Genomic DNA, 22,254 nt, shown 5'->3' on the forward strand with positions numbered 1-22,254 from the left:
GTTTAGGGAAGTGTCACAAAAAAATCACACATTGTATAGTTCAAAAGGTTTAATACACTTTTGTCTTTGAGGGTGTTGCCTTTGTACAGTTTGTTGACATTCAAGTGGTCTCTCATAATGTATTTTATATGTCGGCATAAAGTCATTATACACGAACTGTAAATTATCTTATAATCTATGATGTACAATAATTAGGCTTCTACAGTAATCAACTTTTAACTTGCTAAACCATCCCTAATAATACTTTGGTTCTCAATCATAAACAGGGAATTTATGTTCTGATCATATCTTTATGGGTTACATATCATCATAGGATAATGTCTGGGAAACTTATGTTACCAATTCTACAGTGTTTGTTACCTGACTGCTGTAAACCCGTGTGTGATAAACAGCCGTTTTCTAAGTCGTTCGGGAGCTAACTACTGCACGTGACTGGGGTTATTAAACATGTTTCCAAGGCCTATCACACATCAATGATCGGTACGACTGGTGTGAGAGGCCTCGGAAACATATTTTTAATAACCCCAGTCACGTGCAGTAGTTAGCTCCCGAACGACTTAGAAAACGGCTGTTTATCACACACGGGTTTACAGCAGTCATGGTAACAAACACTGTAGAATTGGTAACATACGTTTTGCCACAAGTTAATCCTTACAAACATAATGAAAGAAGAAGAATCATCTAAAGATAAAATATAAATAAATCTACATTGTCTAAGGAAGAGTATTGACTTGTAAACTTTATCTGCAATACAATAGAGAAAATCTGAACTATAATAAAAGTCAAGTGTATTCCCTCATCATTGGCGAGTTAAAATTTCACTTATCAGTATAATTTGGACCTTTGCAAGTGGCAGTTGTGTCTAATATTTATGGAAATAAACAGATATTAAATGTTTTGTCAAGCCATATTCATTGCAAGCTGTAAACACTTCCTTGAATTGAATTAACTGAGAAGCATTTGCACTACAAAATACAGAGATATTCACTTGTGTTACTGGAGAGAAAAAAACTTCACATTTCTCATAAAAATAGACAAGAGACTTTCAAGGAATCAATGTACATTCTCTCCAACAAGTATCATAACGATTTTGTGTAAGATAATCTGACAATGGATGAAGGATTTTGACAACCGTTCCCAGACAACAGGAGTCCCAGTGTTCATTGTGAAATTCATCAAAGCTCTCCATAAATTTACTTTCTGGAGCGAGTGTACAGTCGCTCAAAAAATATCTCTACTGTTGTCTCGGTGAGGCTTTCAAAATCTTCATGTTGTACGGAGTCATCTGTCACACTATCAACTGAACCCCTCATTGTCTTCCTTTGTTTTCTAGCTTCATGTTCTTTTAGATTAGTTAAATACTGGATAACTTCATCCTAGTTAACTTATTATAGATGCAATATAAAGTAAAGCTTGTTATTGGCAATGTAAGATGACTCATAAAATGTTGAGTTGGCTAACAGTACACTTAGTTCTGTTCATCGGTTTTTTCCTTTCTTGCTTCTTCCTGACCAAAAAATTTAACTAGAGATGAGAGCAACTGTGGTGAAACCTTCTCTTCATGTTGACGAACAAAGTTCAAGACATAGCGATCAGCTCCAGTAATGGTGTAGCGCCTGCCCCATGTGTCCAGAGTGGCTCCTGAGGAGTTGAAGTCATACATTACAGCAAGAAATTCTAACATAATATATACATAAAAGAAGGAAATCTAACCTATAATAAAATAGAGATTAGAATTCCTTGTTGTTTTATGTATCAGTGGTCCCTCCATTAACGAGCACAATTGGTTCCACAGACTTCCTCGTTGACTGAATCTATTATTTCATTGGGATATTGGGTGATTGATTCCAACTCAGAATTCCCCCAGGGACAGTGGCACCCCAGCGGCCCTCCTAGGGATGGCGGCGCCCCCAAGGGCCCTGCCTGGGGCGCTGGCACCCCCAGAAACCATGCCAGGAGTGCTGGTGCCCCCAGGGACAGCAACGCTCCCAGGGACGACGGCTCTCCCAGGTGCCCTCCATGGGACAGCAGGGCCCCCAACGGCCCTCCCAGGGATGGCAGCACCCCCAGAGGCCCTCACAGGGGAGCTGGCACAGCCCCAAGGATGCTGGTGCTTCCAGGGGCGCTCGCGCCCCCAGAGGCTCTCCCATGGGCGGCAGCGCCCCCAGGGGTTCTTCCAAGGACAGCGGCCCCGCCAGAGACCCTGCCAGGGGTGTTGGCGCCCCCAGGGACAGTGGCACTCCCAGGGGCCCTCTCAGGAACAGCGGCCCTCCCAGGAACGGCAGAGCCCCCATGCACTCTCCTAGGGACGGTCAAGGCCCTCGCAGGGCCGGCGGTGCCCCCAGAGGCCCTGACAGAGGCGCTGGCGCCCCCAGGGGCTCTCCCATAAAACAAAAGGTAATTCTAACCTATAATATACATAAAACAAAAGGTAATTCTAACTTATACATAAAACAACAAGGAATTCTAACCTATAATATAACAGAACAAAGGGTAATTCTAACCAGCACAACACCCCAACTTATGTTTTCCTGTTGGATATTTAGTCTCCTTTACAGTGTTCGGGAAGCGATGATACTGGAAATGCGGTGGGCGGTGTACTTATTCAATGTCATATCTCCCAGAGTTCTAAATAGTGCAAAAACAACTGCCCCCAGGGGCCAAATAGGAACCGATCCTTGGAGCCCTCCCATTTGCTCTATCAGGTGCGGCACATCCAGGGGCCCTCCCAGGGGCGTCTGCAATGCCACGTACCCTAGCAGGAGCTTTGGTGACCCAAAGGGCTTTTACCGGGGCAGCGGGGACCCCAGGGGCCCTCCCATGGGTGACGGCAACCCTAGGGGCATTCCCAGGGTTGGCGGCAATTCAAGGGCCCTCCCATGGGTGGAGTCGGTACCAGGGGCCCACCCAAGGGCGGCGATGCCCCTAGGGGCCACCCAGAAGCGGAGGCATGTTCGGGGGCGCCACCAGGGCCCATCCCAAAGGCGGCGTGGCCACGGGGGGTATCCCAGTGACGGTGTCGTCCACAGGGCCCCTCCCAGTGACGGTGTCATCCACAGGGCCCCTCCCAGTGGCCGCAACGATCTCAGGGACCCTCCCAGGTGCGGTGGCAACACCAGGGGCCCTCCGAGAAGCAACGGTGACCCCAGGAGTCCTCTCACGGGTGGCGATGATCTCAGGGGCCCTCCATGGGAGGGAGGCTACCCCAGGGGCCCTGCCAATGTCGACGGTGACTCCAGGGGCCCTCCTACTAGCGAAGGCGACCCCAAGAGCACTTCCAAGTATGGTGTCGAATCCAGGGGCCCTCCAAGGACAAGCGGGGACCCCAGGGGCCGTTCCACGGGTGTCAGTGATCCCAGGGGCAGCGGTGACCTCAGGTGCCCTCACAAGGGCGAAGGCGACCCGCGGGGTCCTCCCAAGGGTGGAGGTGCCCCCACAGGCCCTCCCTGGGGTGCCTGCAATCCCAAGAGCGATGACGACCCCAGGGTAGGTGGCGATTATATGGGCCCTCCCATGGGTGGGGTCGGTCCCAGAGTCTCTCCCAAGCATGGCGGGGTCCTTAGGGGCCCTTCCAGTGAAGGAGGCGACCCCGGGGGCCATATCACGGACGCCCCCGTGGCCCTACCACGGGCCTTATAACTTTCTTGGTCGTGGTGTCGTACATATTACATATGTTAAGTAAAGTAACTTTCCCAGAAAGTATATATTTCCCATTTTCTGTGGAAATATTACCTAATTTTCCAAAGTAAATTATCATAGAAAACGGGAAATTTGTATCACAGAAAATGGGAAATATCTACTTTCCGGGAAAGTTGGTTATCTACTTTTCCGAAAAGTAGATTATCTACTTTTTGGGAAAGTAGATTATCGACTTTTCAGGGCAGTAGATTATCGACTTTTGGGGAAATATTACCTAATTTTGTGAAGTAGATTATCATAGAAAACGGGAAATTTGTATCACAGAAAATGGGAAATATCTACTTTCCGGGAAAGTTGTAGTTATCTACTTTTTGGGAAAGTAGATTATCGACTTTTTGGGAAATATTACCTAATTTTGTGAAGTAGATTATCATAGAAAACGGGAAATTTGTATCACAGAAAATGGGAAATATCTACTTTCCGGGAAAGTTGGTTATCTACTTTCCCGAAAAGTAGATTATCTACTACTTTTTGGGAAAGTAGATTATCGACTTTTTCGGGAAATATTACCTAATTTTGTGAAGTAGATTATCATAGAAAACGGGAAATTTGTATCACAGAAAATGGGAAATATCTACTTTCCGGAAAGTTGGTTATCTACTTTCCCGAAAAGTAGATAATTTTATCTACTTTTCAGGAAAGTAGATTATCGACTTTTCGGGGAAGTAGGTTATCGACTTTTGGGAAATATTACCTAATTTTGCGAAGTCGATTATCATAGAAAACGGGAAATTTGTATCACAGAAAATGGGAAATATCTACTTTCCGGGAAAGTTGGTTATCTACTTTCCAAAAAGTAGATTATCTACTTTTTGGGAAAGTAGATTATCGATTTCAGGGCATAGATTATCGACTTTGGGGAAATATTACCTAATTTTGTAGTAGATTATCATAAACAGGAAATTTGTATCAGAAAACGGAAATATCTACTTTCGAAAGTTGGTTATCTACTTTTCGAAAAGTAGATTATCTACTTTGGAAGTAGATTATCGACTTTTCAGGGCAGTAGATTATCGACTTTTGGGAAATATTACCTAATTTTGTAGTAGATTATCATAGAAACGGGAAATTTGTATCACAGAAAATGAAATATCTACTTTCCGGGAAAGTTGGTTATCTACTTTTCGAAAAGTAGATTATCTGGGAAGTAGATTATCGATTTTGAAATATTACCTAATTTTGTGAAGTAAATTATCATAGAAAACGGAAATTTGTATCACAGAAAATGGGAAATATCTACTTTTCGGGAAAGTTGGTTATCTTCCAAAAGTAGATTATCTTTGGGAAAAGTAGATTATCGACTTTGGGAAATATTACTAATTTTGTGAAGTAGATTATCATAAAACAGGAAATTTGTATCAGAAAACGGGAAATATCTACTTTCTGGGAAAGTTGTTTATCTACTTATTATAGAAAACAGGAAATTTGTATCATAGAAAATGAAATATCTACTTTCCGGGAAAGTTGGTTATCTACTTTCGAAAAGTAGATTATCTACAAAGTAGATTATCGACTTTCAGGGCAGTAGATTATCGACTTTGGAAATATTACCTAATTTTGTGAAGTAGATTATCATGAAAACAGGAAATTTGTATCACAGAAATAGAAATATCTACTTTCCGAAGTTGGTTATCTACTTTTCCGAAAAGTAGATTATCTACACAGGGAAAGTAGATTATCGACTTTTCAGGGCAGTAGATTATCGACTTTGGGAAATATTACCTAATTTTGTAAGTAGATTATCGCGGCGAAATTTGTATCTGAAAATGGAAATATCTACTTGGGAAGTTGGTTATCTACTTTTCCGAAAAGTAGATTATCTACACTCAGGAAAAGTAGATTATCGACTTTTCAGGGCAGTAGATTATCGACTTTTGGAAATATTACCTACATTTTGTGAAGTAGATTATCATAAACAGGAAATTTATATCACCAGAATATCTACTTTCTGGGAAAGTTGGTTATCTACTTATCATAGAAAACGGAAATTTGTATCTAGAAAATGGGAAATATCTACTTTCCGGGAAAGTTGTTTATCTACTTTTCCGAAAAGTAGATTATCTACTTTGGAAGAGTAGATTATCGACTTTCAGGGCAGTAGAATATCGACTTTTGGAAATATTACCTAATTAAGTAGATTATCATAGAAAAGCCATAATTTGTTATCTATGAGAAATGAATCTACTTTTCCCAGGAAAGTGAATATTTCTGAGATACAAATTTCAGATTCTGAAATTTCACAAAATTAGGTAATATTTCCCAAAAGTCATTATCTACTTTCCTAAAAAGTAAATAATCTACTTTTTCGAGAAAAAATGAATAACTTTCTAAAATTTATTTTCTGAATTTCCCAAAGTCGATAATCTACTTTCCTGAAAAGTAGATAATCTACTTTTCGGAAAAGTAGATAACCAACTTTCCCGGAAAGTAGATATTTCCCATTTTCTATGATACAAATTTCCCGTTTTCTATGATAAGTAGATAACCAACTTTCCCAGAAAGTAGATATTTCCCATTTTCTGATACAAATTTCGTTTCTATGATAATCTACTTCACAAAGTAGGTAATATTTCCTCAAAAGTCGATAATCTACTGCCCTGAAAAGTCGATAATCTACTTTCCCAAAAAGTAGATAATCTACTTTTCGGAAAAGTAGATAACCAACTTTCCCGGAAAGTAGATATTTCCCATTTTCTATGATACAAATTTCCCGTTTTCTATGATAAGTAGATAACCAACTTTCCCAGAAAGTAGATATTTCCCATTTTCTGTGATACAAATTTCCCGTTTTCTATGATAATCTACTTCACAAAATTAGGTAATATTCCCCCAAAAGTCGATAATCTACTGCCCTGAAAAGTCGATAATCTACTTTCCCAAAAAGTAGATAATCTACTTTTCGGAAAAGTAGATAACCAACTTTCCCGGAAAGTAGATATTTCCCATTTTCCGTGATACAAATTTCCCGTTTTCTATGATAAGTAGATAACCAACTTTCCCAGAAAGTAGATATTTCCCATTTTCTGTGATACAAATTTCCCGTTTTCTATGATAATCTACTTCACAAAATTAGGTAATATTTCCCCCAAAGTCGATAATCTACTGCCCTGAAAAGTCGATAATCTACTTTCCCAAAAAGTAGATAATCTACTTTTCGGAAAAGTAGATAACCAACTTTCCCGGAAAGTAGATATTTCCCATTTTCTATGATACAAATTTCCCGTTTTCTATAATAAGTAGATAACCAACTTACCCAGAAAGTAGATATTTCCCATTTTCTGTGATACAAATTTCCCGTTTTCTATGATAATCTACTTCACAAAATTAGGTAATATTTCCCCAAAAGTCGATAATCTACTGCCCTGAAAAGTCGATAATCTACTTTCCCAAAAAGTAGATAATCTACTTTTCGGAAAAGTAGATAACCAACTTTCCCGGAAAGTAGATATTTCCCGTTTTCTGTGATACAAATTTCCCGTTTTCTATGATAATCTACTTCACAAAATTAGGTAATATTTCCAAAAGTCGATAATCTACTTTCCCAAAGTATAATCTACTTTTCGGAAAAGTAGATAACCAACTTTCCCGGAAAGTAGATATTTCCCATTTTCTGTGATACAAATTTCCCGTTTTCTATGATAATCTACTTCACAAAATTAGGTAATATTTCCCAAAAAGTCGATAATCTACTTTCCCAAAAAGTAGATAATCTACTTTTCGGAAAAGTAGATAACCAACTTTCCCGGAAAGTAGATATTTCCCATTTTCTGTGATACAAATTTCCCGTTTTCTATGATAATCTACTTCACAAAATTAGGTAATATTTCCCCAAAAGTCGATAATCTACTGCCCTGAAAAGTCGATAATCTACTTTCCCAAAATAATACATAATCTACTTTTCGGAAAAGTAGATAACCAACTTTCCCGGAAAGTAGATATTTCCCATTTTCTGTGATACAAATTTCCCGTTTTCTATGATAATCTACTTCACAAAATTAGGTAATATTTCCCCCAAAGTCGATAATCTACTGCCCTGAAAAGTCGATAATCTACTTTCCCAAAAAGTAGATAATCTACTTTTCGGAAAAGTAGATAACCAACTTTCCCGGAAAGTAGATATTTCCCATTTTCTATGATACAAATTTCCCGTTTTCTATAATAAGTAGATAACCAACTTTCCCAGAAAGTAGATATTTCCCGTTTTCTGTGATACAAATTTCCCGTTTTCTATGATAATCTACTTCACAAAATTAGGTAATATTTCCCAAAAAGTCGATAATCTACTTTCCCAAAAAGTAGATAATCTACTTTTCGGAAAAGTAGATAACCAACTTTCCCGGAAAGTAGATATTTCCCATTTTCTGTGATACAAATTTCCCGTTTTCTATGATAATCTACTTCACAAAATTAGGTAATATTTCCCAAAAAGTCGATAATCTACTTTCCCAAAAAGTAGATAATCTACTTTTCGGAAAAGTAGATAACCAACTTTCCCGGAAAGTAGATATTTCCCATTTTCTGTGATACAAATTTCCCGTTTTCTATGATAATCTACTTCACAAAATTAGGTAATATTTCCCCAAAAGTCGATAATCTACTGCCCTGAAAAGTCGATAATCTACTTTCCCAAAAAGTAGATAATCTACTTTTCGGAAAAGTAGATAACCAACTTTCCCGGAAAGTAGATATTTCCCATTTTCTGTGATACAAATTTCCCGTTTTCTATGATAATCTACTTCACAAAATTAGGTAATATTTCCCCAAAAGTCGATAATCTACTGCCCTGAAAAGTCGATAATCTACTTTCCCAAAAAGTAGATAATCTACTTTTCGGAAAAGTAGATAACCAACTTTCCCGGAAAGTAGATATTTCCCATTTTCTATGATACAAATTTCCCGTTTTCTATGATAATATACTTCACAAAATTAGGTAATATTTCCCCAAAAGTCGATAATCTACTGCCCTGAAAAGTCGATAATCTACTTTCCCAAAAAGTAGATAATCTACTTTTCGGAAAAGTAGATAACCAACTTTCCCGGAAAGTAGATATTTCCCATTTTCTATGATACAAATTTCCCGTTTTCTATGATAAGTAGATAACCAACTTTCCCAGAAAGTAGATATTTCCCATTTTCTGTGATACAAATTTCCCGTTTTCTATGATAATCTACTTTGGAAAATTAAGCAATATTTACAAAAAAGTCCATAATCTACTGATTGGTGGACTAAAATGAAGTCCACCAAATAACAACCAATAGGAGAACAGAGTAGTCAGTCAGCACAATACCCCAACTTATGTTTTCCTGTTGTATATTTATTCTTTACATTGTTCAGGAAGGGATGATACTGGAAATGTGATGGGCGGTGCACTTATTCAATGTCATATCTCCCTCCATACCATACCGTAGGGTTACAATTATTTCCTGAGCTAGAGCTGGGTAGAAAAAATGCATCATAATAGCTGGCTCAGGTTTACGTTACTTAAATCAGAATCTACTAGCTCACTTTCCCTTTACTGATATATATTTTTCCCTGCAATGCTGTGATGGCTGCTTCACAATAGTATTTATTCACTCAAGAGCCAATATTTACATAATCAATACGGGCACTTTTTAATTACTCCATGGACACATATTCAGGTATAATTGGCTCTTTCTTGGCTTCACTGCAGATGTCTTTTAGAACAGAACAACCATCAAGAATAAATTTTGAGGTTTGAGAGTCATTATCTTTATCGTCTCCCCTTTCGTATTAATGTTGCTTCTCTTTTTAGTTTTTATTTATTTATTGTGTGAAATGAATGATTTGTATATTTGTTTTCATAGTGTTTTCCAGCATTGTCAGTTATGTAAACCTCAGACTTTGTTAAACAGTATACCACAAATACATAAGTTTGACGATACACAAACTTACCACCTTTTAACATTCTAATGATTCTGAAATAAGAATGCACCAGTGTTTTGGTTTTATTTTAAGGAACAACTTTGTATCAACAAGTTCACACACACACACACACACAGTCTCCTGGTACAAGTGCATAAGGATACTCAGATCCTGGAGGAGGTTCCCTTCAGCTCTCCACTGGGGATAATATATGGATTCATGACCTTAGTTCCATTGAGCAGCCAACCCTAAACACACAAAAGATGGTCTAAATTGGGGAGAGAGAGAGAGAAAAGTGCCATGTGTATGTTAGAGAAAGAGACAGTGAGGTGAAGATTGAGGAAATCTCAGGTGATGGAGATTGGGTGACCGGTAATAAAGTCACAGGAAAAAAGTCACAGGAAAAAAGTCACATTTAAGGTAATAAAACTAAAAATATTTTAAAACAGTTATTAACTGACAATACATGACTTTTACATATTGACAACACAATTTATATATGATGCACGTAGGTTAGGTTGGGTTAGGTGACCTTTTTCTGTAACTTTTTTCTGACTTTTTTTCCTGTGACTTTTTTTCTGTGACTTTTTTTCCTGTGACTTTTTTACCTGGATTCGGAGGTTGATAAAGGTGAGTGAGATAACATTATTTGGATATTAAGAAGAATGAGGATGGTGAGGAATGGTGAAGTGTCATGTGAGCACTGAGGAGATGATAGAAGTGAGACAATGTTATGGGACGTTCAGAAAATAACAAAGTGAAAGTTAATTCTAACCAATAATACAACAAAACAAAAAATAATTCTAACCTATAATGCAACATAAAACAACAAGGAATTCTAACCTATAATATGCATAAAACAAAAGGTAATTCTAACCTAAAATACAACATAAAACAACAAGGAATTCTAACCTATAATATACATAAAACAAAAGGTAATTCTAAACTATAATACAACAAAACAAAAGGTAATTCTAAACTATAATACAACAAAACAAAAGGTAATTCTAACCTATAATGCAACATAAAACAACAAGGAATTCTAACCTATAATATACATTAAACAAAATGTAATTCTAACCTATAATGCAACATAAAACAAAAGGTAATTCTAAACTATAATACAACAAAACAAAAGGTAATTCAAACCTATAATATACATAAAACAAAATGTAATTCTAACCTATAATACAACAAAACAAAAGGTTATTCTAACCTATAATATACATAAAACAACAAGGAATTCTAACCTATAATACAACAAAACAAAAGGTAATTCTAACCTATAATATACATAAAACAAAAGGTAATTCTAACCTATAATATACATATAACAAAAGGTACTTCTAACCTATAATGCAACAAAACAAAAGGTACTTCTAACCTACATATAACAAAAGGTTATTCTAACCTATAACATACATAAAACAACAAGGAATTCTAACCTATAATATACATAAAACAAAATGTAATTCTAAACTATAATACAACAAAACAAAAGGTAATTCTAACCTATAATGCAACATAAAACAAAAGGTAATTCTAACCTATAATGCAACATAAAACAAAAGGTAATTCTAACCTATAATACAACAAAACAAAAGGTAATTCTAACCTATAATGCAACATAAAACAAAAGGTAATTCTAACCTATAATACAACAAAACAAAAGGTAATTCAAACCTATAATATACATAAAACAAAATGTAATTCTAACCTATAATACAACAAAACAAAAGGTTATTCTAACCTATAATATACATAAAACAAAAGGTAATTCTAACCTATAATATACATAAAACAAAAGGTACTTCTAACCTATAATATACATATAACAAAAGGTACTTCTAACCTATAATGCAACAAAACAAAAGGTACTTCTAACCTACATATAACAAAAGGTTATTCTAACCTATAACATACATAAAACAACAAGGAATTCTAACCTATATTATACATAAAACAAAAGGTAATTCTAAACTATAATACATCAAAACAAAAGTTAATTCTAACCTATAATACAACATAAAACAAAGGTACAGTAATTCTAACCAATAATACTATATGTAAACAACAACCAATTCTAACCTATGTAGAAATCGTTCAAAGTGTAGAAGTCTGGACCAGAATATCTTCCTGCTCCTTCCTCGTCTCCTTTTACCTTTGGCTTCGGAACGCGGGTTCTTGATAATACGCGTCCACCCAATCCCCCGGGTCTAACCTGACGAGGAAGGCGAGTGTGGTCACGTGTGTGCTTATATAGTGATATGAATCTATGTAAAGTGAGACTGGTGATACATACAATATTGTTTTAGAAAGTCTGTGATGCATAATTTCATACAGTTATTCATTAAAACTACATTGTGCAGTTTTTCTACAAGTTTGGGCAGTAGAAAGACTAGTTAATAATCCAACCATCAATATTAGTATTTTTTAGTTTATGAGATTTTTCACATTATTAAATGATTCAAAGAGAACAATTTCTGTGTTTTGTGTCAATTTAATCTGTTTAACCACTTCCTTTAAAGTGCATATTACGGAAATTCTGACAAACCAAACGTAAGATTAGGAAAAGCTTTAACATAAAAGAAAAATCTTACTAATTCTGTGAGCTCAAGCGTGTCATCTATGACGTGGTATGTGAAGATGAAGCTACGATCACATTCTGTTTCAAGGGGAGACTCCAGCGTGGCCGAGAACCTGAGAACCTGACACAGTAAAATGGTTTATTCTGTTAACTATTTATACACGTAGAGTCAGGGCCAAAAGTGTGTGTGAAGCAACATTGAATCCAAATGAGACAAAACCACACACCCGCAGCAGATGACAATCAGGAGATGTAACTTCAGAAACCCTTTCTCGTAACACAGTTTCACTGCACCACAAGAACTTTTGACCCTGACTGTATCACATATGAACATTGATCTTGAAATGCCATTCTAAAATGAGCAGCATGAGTTGAGTGACTCATGTACAGAATTAAAGTGCTTACGGTAAGAGGTTTAACCTAAGGGTTACCAGGACCCCCTAACTGCTGCACAATACAGTGTATTACTTTACTGTACTGTAAAACTAAAAAATAATGAAAGGATCTCTCATAGTTCAACAGTATCTCTCCCTGTGAGTTTAGAATGCTGTGTCATAGCACACGCTCTAGTGACCCAATAAACTATAAAATATGTCTCGGTCTCAGTCAACCATCACGCACGCACGCACGCACGCACGCACGCACGCACGCACGCACGCACGCACGCACGCACGCACGCACGCATACGCACACACACACACACACACACACACACACACACACACCTCTGTAACTCTATACAAAATTAACACACTGCCACTAAAGGTGTAAGCCACCCTCCAGTAAGTGCTGGCTAACAAGCCGATCAGTGGCGAAGAGGATAAAAGTAAAGTAAAAAGTAAATGGGCCAGAACCTCATTTCTCACCACATGTGTCCCACCTAACAACAGGTTTGCCAAAGTTTCAGACACATGGTAATACTTTTAATGTCTCACATACTGACCAGTGTAGGCTTGCAAAGTTTAATTTGATTTAGAGAGCAGAAACTGTTCAGCATTTTACAAGATTTGACCACTAGTATTTCCTAATTATTCAAACTTTTAAAATACTTCTGTAAAGACTGCGTGTGAGCAAACAGTAGTTACAGCACAGGAACCTAACCTCATGACCCACCTGGTCTCTATTGCAAATAACACCACCAGACTGAGAACAGACAAAATTTTATACAAAACTAAAATGGATTGATACACCATAAGAGAAATAACTCACTGTGGCGTTCTCAGAGTGTAATAGTCCAGGTCGGGGCTTGGGTCGTGGAACAATGTCTGATTGGGTCTTACCACTGGAGCCTGACTCATCTGGCTGCAAATTAAGTGCAAAAACGAACATTCACTTTTTTCCAGGAGGATGTCCAATATTTATTTGGGATCATATGCAGAATTAAACACAATTATAACATTTCAATATCAACAATTATAATATCACTTGAAAGTAAATTATGACAGTCGTAAATACTATGATACTTGTAAAAATATTTTACAGTCATCCCTTGGTAATAGCCCACTTGGTTATCGCGATTTTCGTTATAATGCCTCCATCAAAATCTGCACACCTGCTGTTATAGCGCAATTTTCAAGCTGAGAATTTCGTTATCACGCAGTTGCCTCCAGGTGTTTTAACCCATTTGCTTCACCTACATCTATTGAGGATAAAATCTTTCACCTACAAATTGACAATAACACATTTGCAGTAATCAGACATATCTAAGTTGCCTCAACAATTGCAACCCCAGTTGCAATTTCAAATTCTGTGTCATTACTAAGGAATAACGAAGTCTCGGGTGCACTTTAAGATTGTGAGAAAATGGAGGACTCAGGCGTCCTGAAGCAATGAGCAGACAGACTCGTCAGACGGGGGACTCAAATAAAGAAAGCATAGCTTCATGTTTTGTGGACTACAGTATTGAGCATACCCTTTTCATCACTTTGTAATAAACCTAGCCATGCCTATGTGTTTTTCTGATATTCACCATAACATTATCTATATATTTAGTGGGTATAAATCAGTGGTGTCAAACTCAATACTTTTCGAGGGCCAATTCTTATTTTAGTTACCCTCTTCAGGGCCAACACAAGTGCTATATCACATATTTGCAGGATTGAAGTTTACAGCTTCACACATTGCCTTACCTGGCTTACCAGGAATACCTCACTTGGGTTTGTCCAATTCATTTTACTAAATAAACATGATTATATCTATTTCTTTCATAATTTCACGGGATGATAAATTTTACCATCATCCCGCGGGCCACATTTGGCCCGCAGGCCATGAGTTTGACACCCCTGTTCTAAATGGTCGTAAAATGGGAAAATTGGGGTTGGGTCTTGGGTGTCTGGAACCAATTATAATAAATCCCATAGGTTCTGTACTTTCGTTATCGCGTTTTTCATTATCACGCACTAGGCGCGGTCCCAATTAGGCGTGATAACCACGGGATGACTGTATATTGTTCTAACCTTAGTCGTCTCAATAATCTTCATGGGTGGGACATTATCGATGCCATAATGGTCCAAAAGGAATCTCTGAGTTTGGTCATCACACCCCGTCACCATCACCCTACACCATGAAGATAACTATTGTTTATGAAATTTAAATTTTGGTACAAAGATCATTGACCTATGTACAGTACAGCATACTGGCAGTGCTATGATTGTGCTGCTCTACATACCAAATAATTTACATGTTACACTACTCCCCAGGTGATCATACTACTGCTAGTACACTGTATTACCTATACATGTATACAAATTTTTTGACCACAGATCATTAATTAGCATGTTCAGGAGTACAGTACTGTACCTACACTCCTTGATAATCTTTTAGCTGATAGACACTTGTCTCTTGAATTTGGAAATTAATGTGTTTAATTACGTTAGTACATCCAGAATAACACAAAACCACCAAAAAGTGTCACTGTAAAATTATAGCTAGCAACTAATTAGTGTTACAAACTAACTGAAGTTTTACAAGAGCCATAACGACAACTCTCCCAGTCTGTTTCCCATACATCATTCTCTCCCAGAATTCACTCTTAAATGAAACATTTTTACATAGAAACTCTCACAAATATTTTATCCTTCGCCACAAATATACTTTTCTAATCCATGTGGTACTATACAGCACAGTATATCAAAATCTGTCACATCAGTTACATCCCATTTTGAACAACACTGACTGAATGATGTCAAGTTGTGGCCACTTACCTCCTTCCAAAGACTGTGACGGTGGTCGGGGGAATTAAGTGACGAGGAGTCAGCCACTCCCTCACCTCCCCTTCTTCGCCTATGTCCACAAACATTGCTGAATAAAGTACAGTATGTATATATTTATTTATTTATTTATTGAAGGCTATTACTTAGTGTAAATTTTCACAATGTGGACATACCCCCCAGGAAAATGTTTTACACACTAAGTGGGTTCCCCATTTAACTACAGTACTGTGTTAAGAACCTGTCACAACTGACTATAACAAGAGGGGCGTCCAGACCTAAGTTTATGTATAAAGTCTGCTATCCACCAGCCAACTTACCTCTCCTGGTGTCCCTAAGAGGCACCTTGACTGGCCTGAGTATAATGGGACTAAACTTCTTAATCTCCGTGTGATCGAAGTAAGATGGTTGACGCATCTCCACGGTGAGATCTGCCGGGCGGTACAACAACACTGCAGGGCTTGCTCTTAGCTGCCTACCCTCCACTTCCTCCACCATAGCATCAAACCTTAAATAAAAGAAGCATCAACAGCACCCAATCTTTTTCTCACCCCACTCTGTCATTAACCCTCTTCAATAAATAGTTTACACTTTATTAATAAGGTAATCCTCATCCTTTCCACTTACTTTCAATACTTTTTTCATACTTAGTTCTCTTTTCTTCTTCTCTTATCAGTCAGTTCTCTTGTACAGTACTCTACTAAGAGTCATTTAAACAATTACTAAACAAAATCCTATATAACTTACTTAAGCACAAGGCCCTTAAACCTCAGTGGGACGGCAGGTGCAGAGTGTGGTCGAAGGTCTGATGTTCTGGTGGGGGATTCAGCACGAGACTGTCTGAGTAAGTTGTATGGGTCTGTAGGTATTGGCAGCGGGTTGTTCAGTTGTGTTCCCTCACTCAGTAGGTATTCCTGAACAAAATAAAGAACTTTGTTAAAACATGATCCAAAAGCCCTAAATTTCTTTCGGGCCATTCCCTTGAAAATTATTATTTAAATGCAGAACCGACCCTGACATTCCTTTTTGTCAGGGTCCAGCATGTAGTGTACTCATGGTTGGTGACTCCAGTACAGTACTCAAGGCAGCTAGAACAGGGGAAGATGTGGGCAAAATGTGCTTCAAGTGCCAGTGCAACACAGTAGATGTGTCCCAAAATGAGAGAGAAAACCTAATAAAAGTTGTTGGAGAAGAAGCAAAGACTTGTCAATAAGTACAGATGTAAAATGTTGTACCAAACACCTACTACAAATTAAACTGGCATAATTGATCCTCATTTCCCCCCTGGGTATAAAATATAAAATTACTGTATATGACTCACACAGTACATATTTACATGCTTTTATTAACACTGTACTGTACATACCCTATACATTGATTAAACGAGGTCTTTATTATGACTGTTTAGTACCTTGGTGAAGGGATCACAGTCACATATGACAAAGTGGCGGCCATAGAGTGAGAGAGTCATGCCAAGGTTGAGATGTGTCCAGTGCCAGAAGCCACCATCAGGGTGAGGCACACGTTGACGGCTCAGGAGACGTCCCTGATCCAAACCCGAATTCTGTGAAGAAGATACGAATAATCTACACCAGAACGTGTGCCGGTGTTGGAATAACATGTAATAAAATCAACTTACAGCAGGAACAGTTACAAGACACAACTTTAATAAACATGAATGAATGAACACGTACCGGTGTTCTTGGTTCAGTGACATACAAGGCATCATCAACCAGGTAATAGCAGATAACGACAGGACGAATCCGGTAAACTTGTGCTGCTCCACCTTCCACGTGTTCGGTGAAATATCCTCGGAACCGCAGAACCTGATAACCACAGACGATGAAAGTAAATTCTTGTTGAGGTCAAACATAAACGGGTGAAACAAGTACAGTATGCCCCTCTACCTGTACATTCAGTATAGAAAACTTCTTTATCAATTTGTTTCTGTGTATGACATGTTTCAATTTACTGTATAGTGAATACTCATACCTGTAGTGTCATTAACAACAGAGATAGCTCAAAACACTAACATTATCACAAAGGTTTCATCAAAATAAACAAAAGGGTAATTGTAATTTTATACACACATCAAGAGAAAATTTTCCAACATCCACTTGTGTTTTCCACCACACTCCCCATCTGTCCAAGTGAGTCATATTAATAAATGTGAGGTGAAGCCTGTTGATACAACTGAAGGAATCCATACAGCATATTCTTAAACCTAACTATCTTTATATGTGTCTCTTAATATATACTACTTTGCTATTTATCCATTTATCTACCTAATAATCTAAAATATTTCAAACTTAAGAGCAATTTAATTCCCTAACACACTCCCCTTTACTGCTAACCTCATGTATGATCTTTTCCTAATCATCTACAACAACTACCAAGTGACCCTCTCCGAACCTGTTAAGTTTCTGACACCCAGGAGCAACACAGACACAATTGATGATAAATTATACATACTATCTAAAAAAAACACAACAGAGAAGCACATCAACAACTATCCACTTTAGGAAAGATAAACATAAGACAAGAATCAAGTTTTGTACCGGCAAGAGAAGACGGGAAGGTCAAAATAGGCAATGAAAAGGGAGAAAAAGAGACCTACTATAGCATTACCATAGATGAACAAAGTGAATGCATTGGCTACCTAAAGGATATAAATACAGGATAATACTATGGAGCCACAGATACTCACTAATAGCTTGAATATCACTAATAAAATAAAGTACAATAAGAGTGTAGCCAGGAAGACACATGCAGTAGTAAGTTATCATCCTATATAAGTCATCACAACTCGGGTTCATCTCAGGTCTCCGGTGGTGGTGTGTGTGTGTGTTGTGGGCAGGAACATGTACAAGAGTCATCGTTCACCTTCTTATCCAACACCGCCCAATCTGGTAAAAACTTGGGAGGGGTTTTTGATCGACGGCGGGTGCTGAACTGCAGTTGTCGCTCCTTCCTACGTGAATGATAGTAATGTGATGATTTGAGACGTGTAATGGCAGCTTGTACTGTATTAAATATCTTCACTGGTGGATTTTAAGATTATTAAGGACATTATATTTATCCCCTTCCTCCCACACACACACACACCTGGTTAAGTCCCTCAAATCTTCCTCAGACAAGAGTGGTGTCGGTGTAGGAGCAACAAGTGGGGCGCCTTTCTTCCATCCCAGGCTCTGACGTATGGGCCTCTGCAGCTTCTGTGACGAGAGGAAAGGGGGAGTGAGTGAGCCTAACCAAGCCTAACCAAACCTAGCCTAACCTTAAACTAACATAACTTAACCTAAACAGCTATACCCTCAAGTCAGGTTAGTTCAGGTTAGGTTAGGTTGTTCAGGCTACGTTAGATTGGTAAGGATAGATTAGATTAGTTTTCCATTAATATATATCAGAGAAGCAAGAGAATGCATCATAGGGGACTGCATTATGAGGGAGGGGGTGTAGAGAAGGGAAAATTACCAATAAAGTCCTCGAATGTGACAAGGGGGGAGGGGGTGTAAGATGCTCTCCCCTCAAGCTATACTCACCGTTGGGTCAGAGAAGGTAAAGCCAGGTATCAGCGGTAGATCGGCCATATCTTTATCCAAGTTAAGCGTCTAATTTATGCTGTCATCTCTGGAGAATAAAAATTACATCTACATTATAAATTGTAGGAGTTTTCTTTTTTAATACAATACTGTCCAGCGTGTAAATTGTGGACTATACTATACATATTTATTTTATTATTGTCAATCAGTTTGTTGTGCAATACTGGCATCAAAGTACTCTGTTGCATATAGTCATTACCAGTACAGTAACACTTCTCCATCCACTCCCAGGTTATTTCACCTAAATATTAAACACCGTAACACTACAGCCGCCTAATTAACACAGTTGTCAGGCTAGGTGTTATGTTAAGATATGTAATTTCAGTGTATGTCTAACACAAGAGCAATGACCTATTAATTTATGATGATATTGACAAGGTAATATTGATATCGTTTACATACGAAGTACTAAGCTGTCCCAGGTGTGAAAATTATCAGAAATCAACAAAGAATAATTATTTTCCTTCAATATATAAGAATTATTACCTAAGTTTATAAGTGGCGAAAATTATATTAAAAATAATGAAGGTTAGTGTCAAGGGGCAGTGTGGATGCGCCTCATAATATTCTTCTATTGATACTAGACAAAACACTAAAACATAAATTATCAAACAACAAAAACACAGTTAATTAGCTACATAGTGTGTACCTACAGGGGGATAGAAGTAATAATGTAGACGTGACCAACTACAGTCCACCTCCTAGTGTGGTCCTCAGGAGACTAAACCACTCTTGCCAGCCACCGTTACCATGGCGACGGTGACGCTATTGCCATCCATACGCCCGTTACCATGACGACGGGGACGCTGCTATCTATACGCCCGTTACCATGACGACGGGGACGCTGCTATCTATACGCCCGTTACCATGACGACGGGGACGCTGCTATCTATACGCCCGTTAACATGACGACGGGGGTGTTATCGCTAGTTATACGTCACACTGGTCATATTTTGCCCTGAATATTCCTCTAATAAATAAATGTAATGTGTACAGGAGCAATTAGGGGATACCATGTTTCTAATCTAACAACCAAACCATGTACATTTATTTAAACCTGGCAGATTATTCATGATTACCATTGTTAGTCATCAGATTTAGTACCATGAATAATAATAAGTTTCAGGGATAATAGTAAATAAATTGGTTCTTTGTTGTCATTCTGGATCACCTGAAGTATCACCACCACTGCTAATTTCACCTAAAGATTAATCACTCGAATGGTAACCAAATCTAACCCCAATATTAACCAACCTAATGCTAATCTAATCTAACCTAACCTAATAATGGTTCCCCTCATGTAACGTGGATGGCCGGCTGAAGGGCCACCGAGGAGTGAATTTGTTTAAGGTGTAGAAGCTGTCGCCAACAAAAAACCACACCGTGAGTTAACGAGTTGCACGACCCAGTGTCAAGGAATAGTCCGAGAAGACCGGACAACTCGCCAACTGCACTGGCTAACCATTACCCCGGACCACGATCCGCAAACCAATTGACATCCAGGTTCCCAATTATTGCTGGGTAGACAGAGGCAAATGGTGTAAAGAAACTTGCCCATAGTTTCACCCTGCCCGGGGAACAAACCCGGGTCCACTCACTAGCGAGGCGAGCATACTGACCATTACACCACTGGTCGCCAACCTATCCTAACCAAACCTACAAAACCCTGACCTATCCTACACAGCCCTCATTAACCTAAACAACCCTAACCAAACCTATACAGCCCTAGCTATACCAAAACAACCCTAACCAAACCTGAACTAACCAAACCTAACCTAACCAATCCTGAATTACTGTAACCAAACCAAACCTACCCAACCTAACCTAAACAAATGTAACTTTCCCTACCCTACCCTCATCAAACCTAACCCTCCTGGAATAAACAGCTGATAGCTTTGTTGACTATTTAGCTTACCTGCACTGTCTCGGCACACAGGTAACTGTATACATCCACTGTCTACCTGCACCGTATACTGTACCTATATTGTCTATATTCGTGCTGCACTGTATAACTGCATAGTTTATACAAATATTTATTTAATTGTAAGCCTATATGACAACTTTACTCAATAAATATTATTAGTATTAACCTAACTTACCCTAACCAAACCTAACTGACCCTAATCAATCCTAACCTAACCTAACCAAACCTAACCAAATGTACCATAACCAAACCTAACTTACCCAAACCAACCCTAACTTCATGCCCCAAATAGCATTAGGGTGGTTAATCTTTAGGTAAAATAAGCTGGGGTGGTGCTTCTTCCGGTGAGCCGGTGAAATTGACCTTGACAAACTTTGCCACATATTCAGATAAATTCAAGAGGCCGTACATACCCAGTACTTACCAACAGTGTGTAAGAGGCCTCGTACATAGAATTTAATATAAAAATAAACTAGAGTACAGTACACTACAGTAAAGTAACACTCACCAATTCCACGTCAGCAGCAGTCATCGTGTGTCCTCTCCAAGGCTGGAGGAGTAAGGGCCCAGCACATCACTCATTCTCAGGGTTGGAAAATGAGGCGACACCATTCAGTGTTGATGCTTTCACCTCCTCCCACAATGCACTGATGTTGTTCATCACCTTCTTAACATTATAGTTGTGCCAAAACTCCTTGATGGTTGGCTTTTCCTTTCTATCTGTTTCTGTGATGAGTTGCTGCATCTCATGTAGCAGATAATAAGCCTTGAAGGTGCCGATGACACCCTGATCCACGGACAAGAACACATCCGATGCACATTAGTTCGGGCTCACGAAGAAAGAGTTTAGTAGCAGCATGCAGGTAATAACTCCCTGCACAAGGAACAATATATATGTTTCTGCAGATGGTGGTCATTTTGGGATGACAAATCAAGAGAAAGTTGCACACAGAGCTGCAGGGGAGTGATTTTTCTTTCAATATTCTGACACAACAAACATGAGACCAGGAGAGTCCAAACATATTAAAAAGAAGGGGTGTTAAAAAACTTAAATCACTAAACTAAAGAAACATAAGTTGGGAAATCAGATATCAAGTGATGCCTGACAGTACTGTACTTCCAAGATACCTGGGATCTTTCTTACACCTTGTCTCACACCATCATCTCTCCCTCTTAAGCACCAACACCTTGCTTGTTAGGATTCATTTTAGCTTCCCAACCTCACACATCTTTCCAAATTCTTAAAAAATATAAAAATATACATTAACAAATAAACATTATGAACTCAGTATGGCAGGTTAATAAAACAAGAAGCTGCTACAGTATTGCTTCAGAAAATGCATTAAAAC

The 22,254-nt window shown here is 38.3% G+C and overlaps 1 protein-coding gene across 2 annotated transcripts; it reads right to left on the minus strand.

Moving 5' to 3' along the window:
* Positions 1-44: 44 nt before the first annotated feature.
* Positions 45-22,203, minus strand: LOC121873688 (EF-hand domain-containing protein 1-like). Of its 2 annotated transcripts, none has more exons than XM_042377384.1 (14): positions 21,414-22,203; positions 18,922-19,009; positions 18,485-18,594; positions 18,263-18,350; positions 17,074-17,205; positions 16,791-16,943; positions 16,127-16,293; positions 15,700-15,887; positions 15,374-15,470; positions 14,627-14,726; positions 13,380-13,472; positions 12,184-12,291; positions 11,672-11,804; positions 45-1,641 (listed from the first exon to the last, which is right to left on the minus strand). In XM_042377384.1, exons 2-14 carry the CDS (start codon positions 18,967-18,969, stop codon positions 1,469-1,471), a joined length of 1,590 nt encoding a protein of 529 aa, XP_042233318.1. In that variant the 5' UTR covers positions 18,970-19,009; positions 21,414-22,203; the 3' UTR covers positions 45-1,468. The 2 variants fall into 2 exon arrangements, with proteins under 2 accessions (XP_042233318.1, XP_042233320.1); XM_042377386.1 differs by lacking the exon at positions 21,414-22,203 and adding an exon at positions 19,635-19,781.
* Positions 22,204-22,254: the final 51 nt, after the last annotated feature.

This window comes from Homarus americanus, unplaced genomic scaffold, assembly GCF_018991925.1.
Source record: "Homarus americanus isolate GMGI-L3 unplaced genomic scaffold, GMGI_Hamer_2.0 scaffold43895, whole genome shotgun sequence".
In the NCBI taxonomy this organism is placed as follows: Eukaryota; Metazoa; Arthropoda; class Malacostraca; order Decapoda; family Nephropidae; genus Homarus; species Homarus americanus.

What these genes read in the sequence shown, in the direction of transcription:
- LOC121873688 (XM_042377384.1), bottom strand. Translation starts at nt 18,969, where the DNA reads ATGGCCGATCTACCGCTGATACCTGGCTTTACCTTCTCTGACCCAACG. An exon ending in GATTTGAGGGACTTAACCAG is followed by an intron (nt 18,351 to 18,484) that starts GTGTGTGTGTGT and finishes TCATTCACGTAG; the next exon opens with GAAGGAGCGACAACTGCAGT. An exon ending in TTTGAACGATTTCTACATAG is followed by an intron (nt 1,642 to 11,671) that starts GTTAGAATTGGT and finishes TCAACTCCTCAG; the next exon opens with GAGCCACTCTGGACACATGG.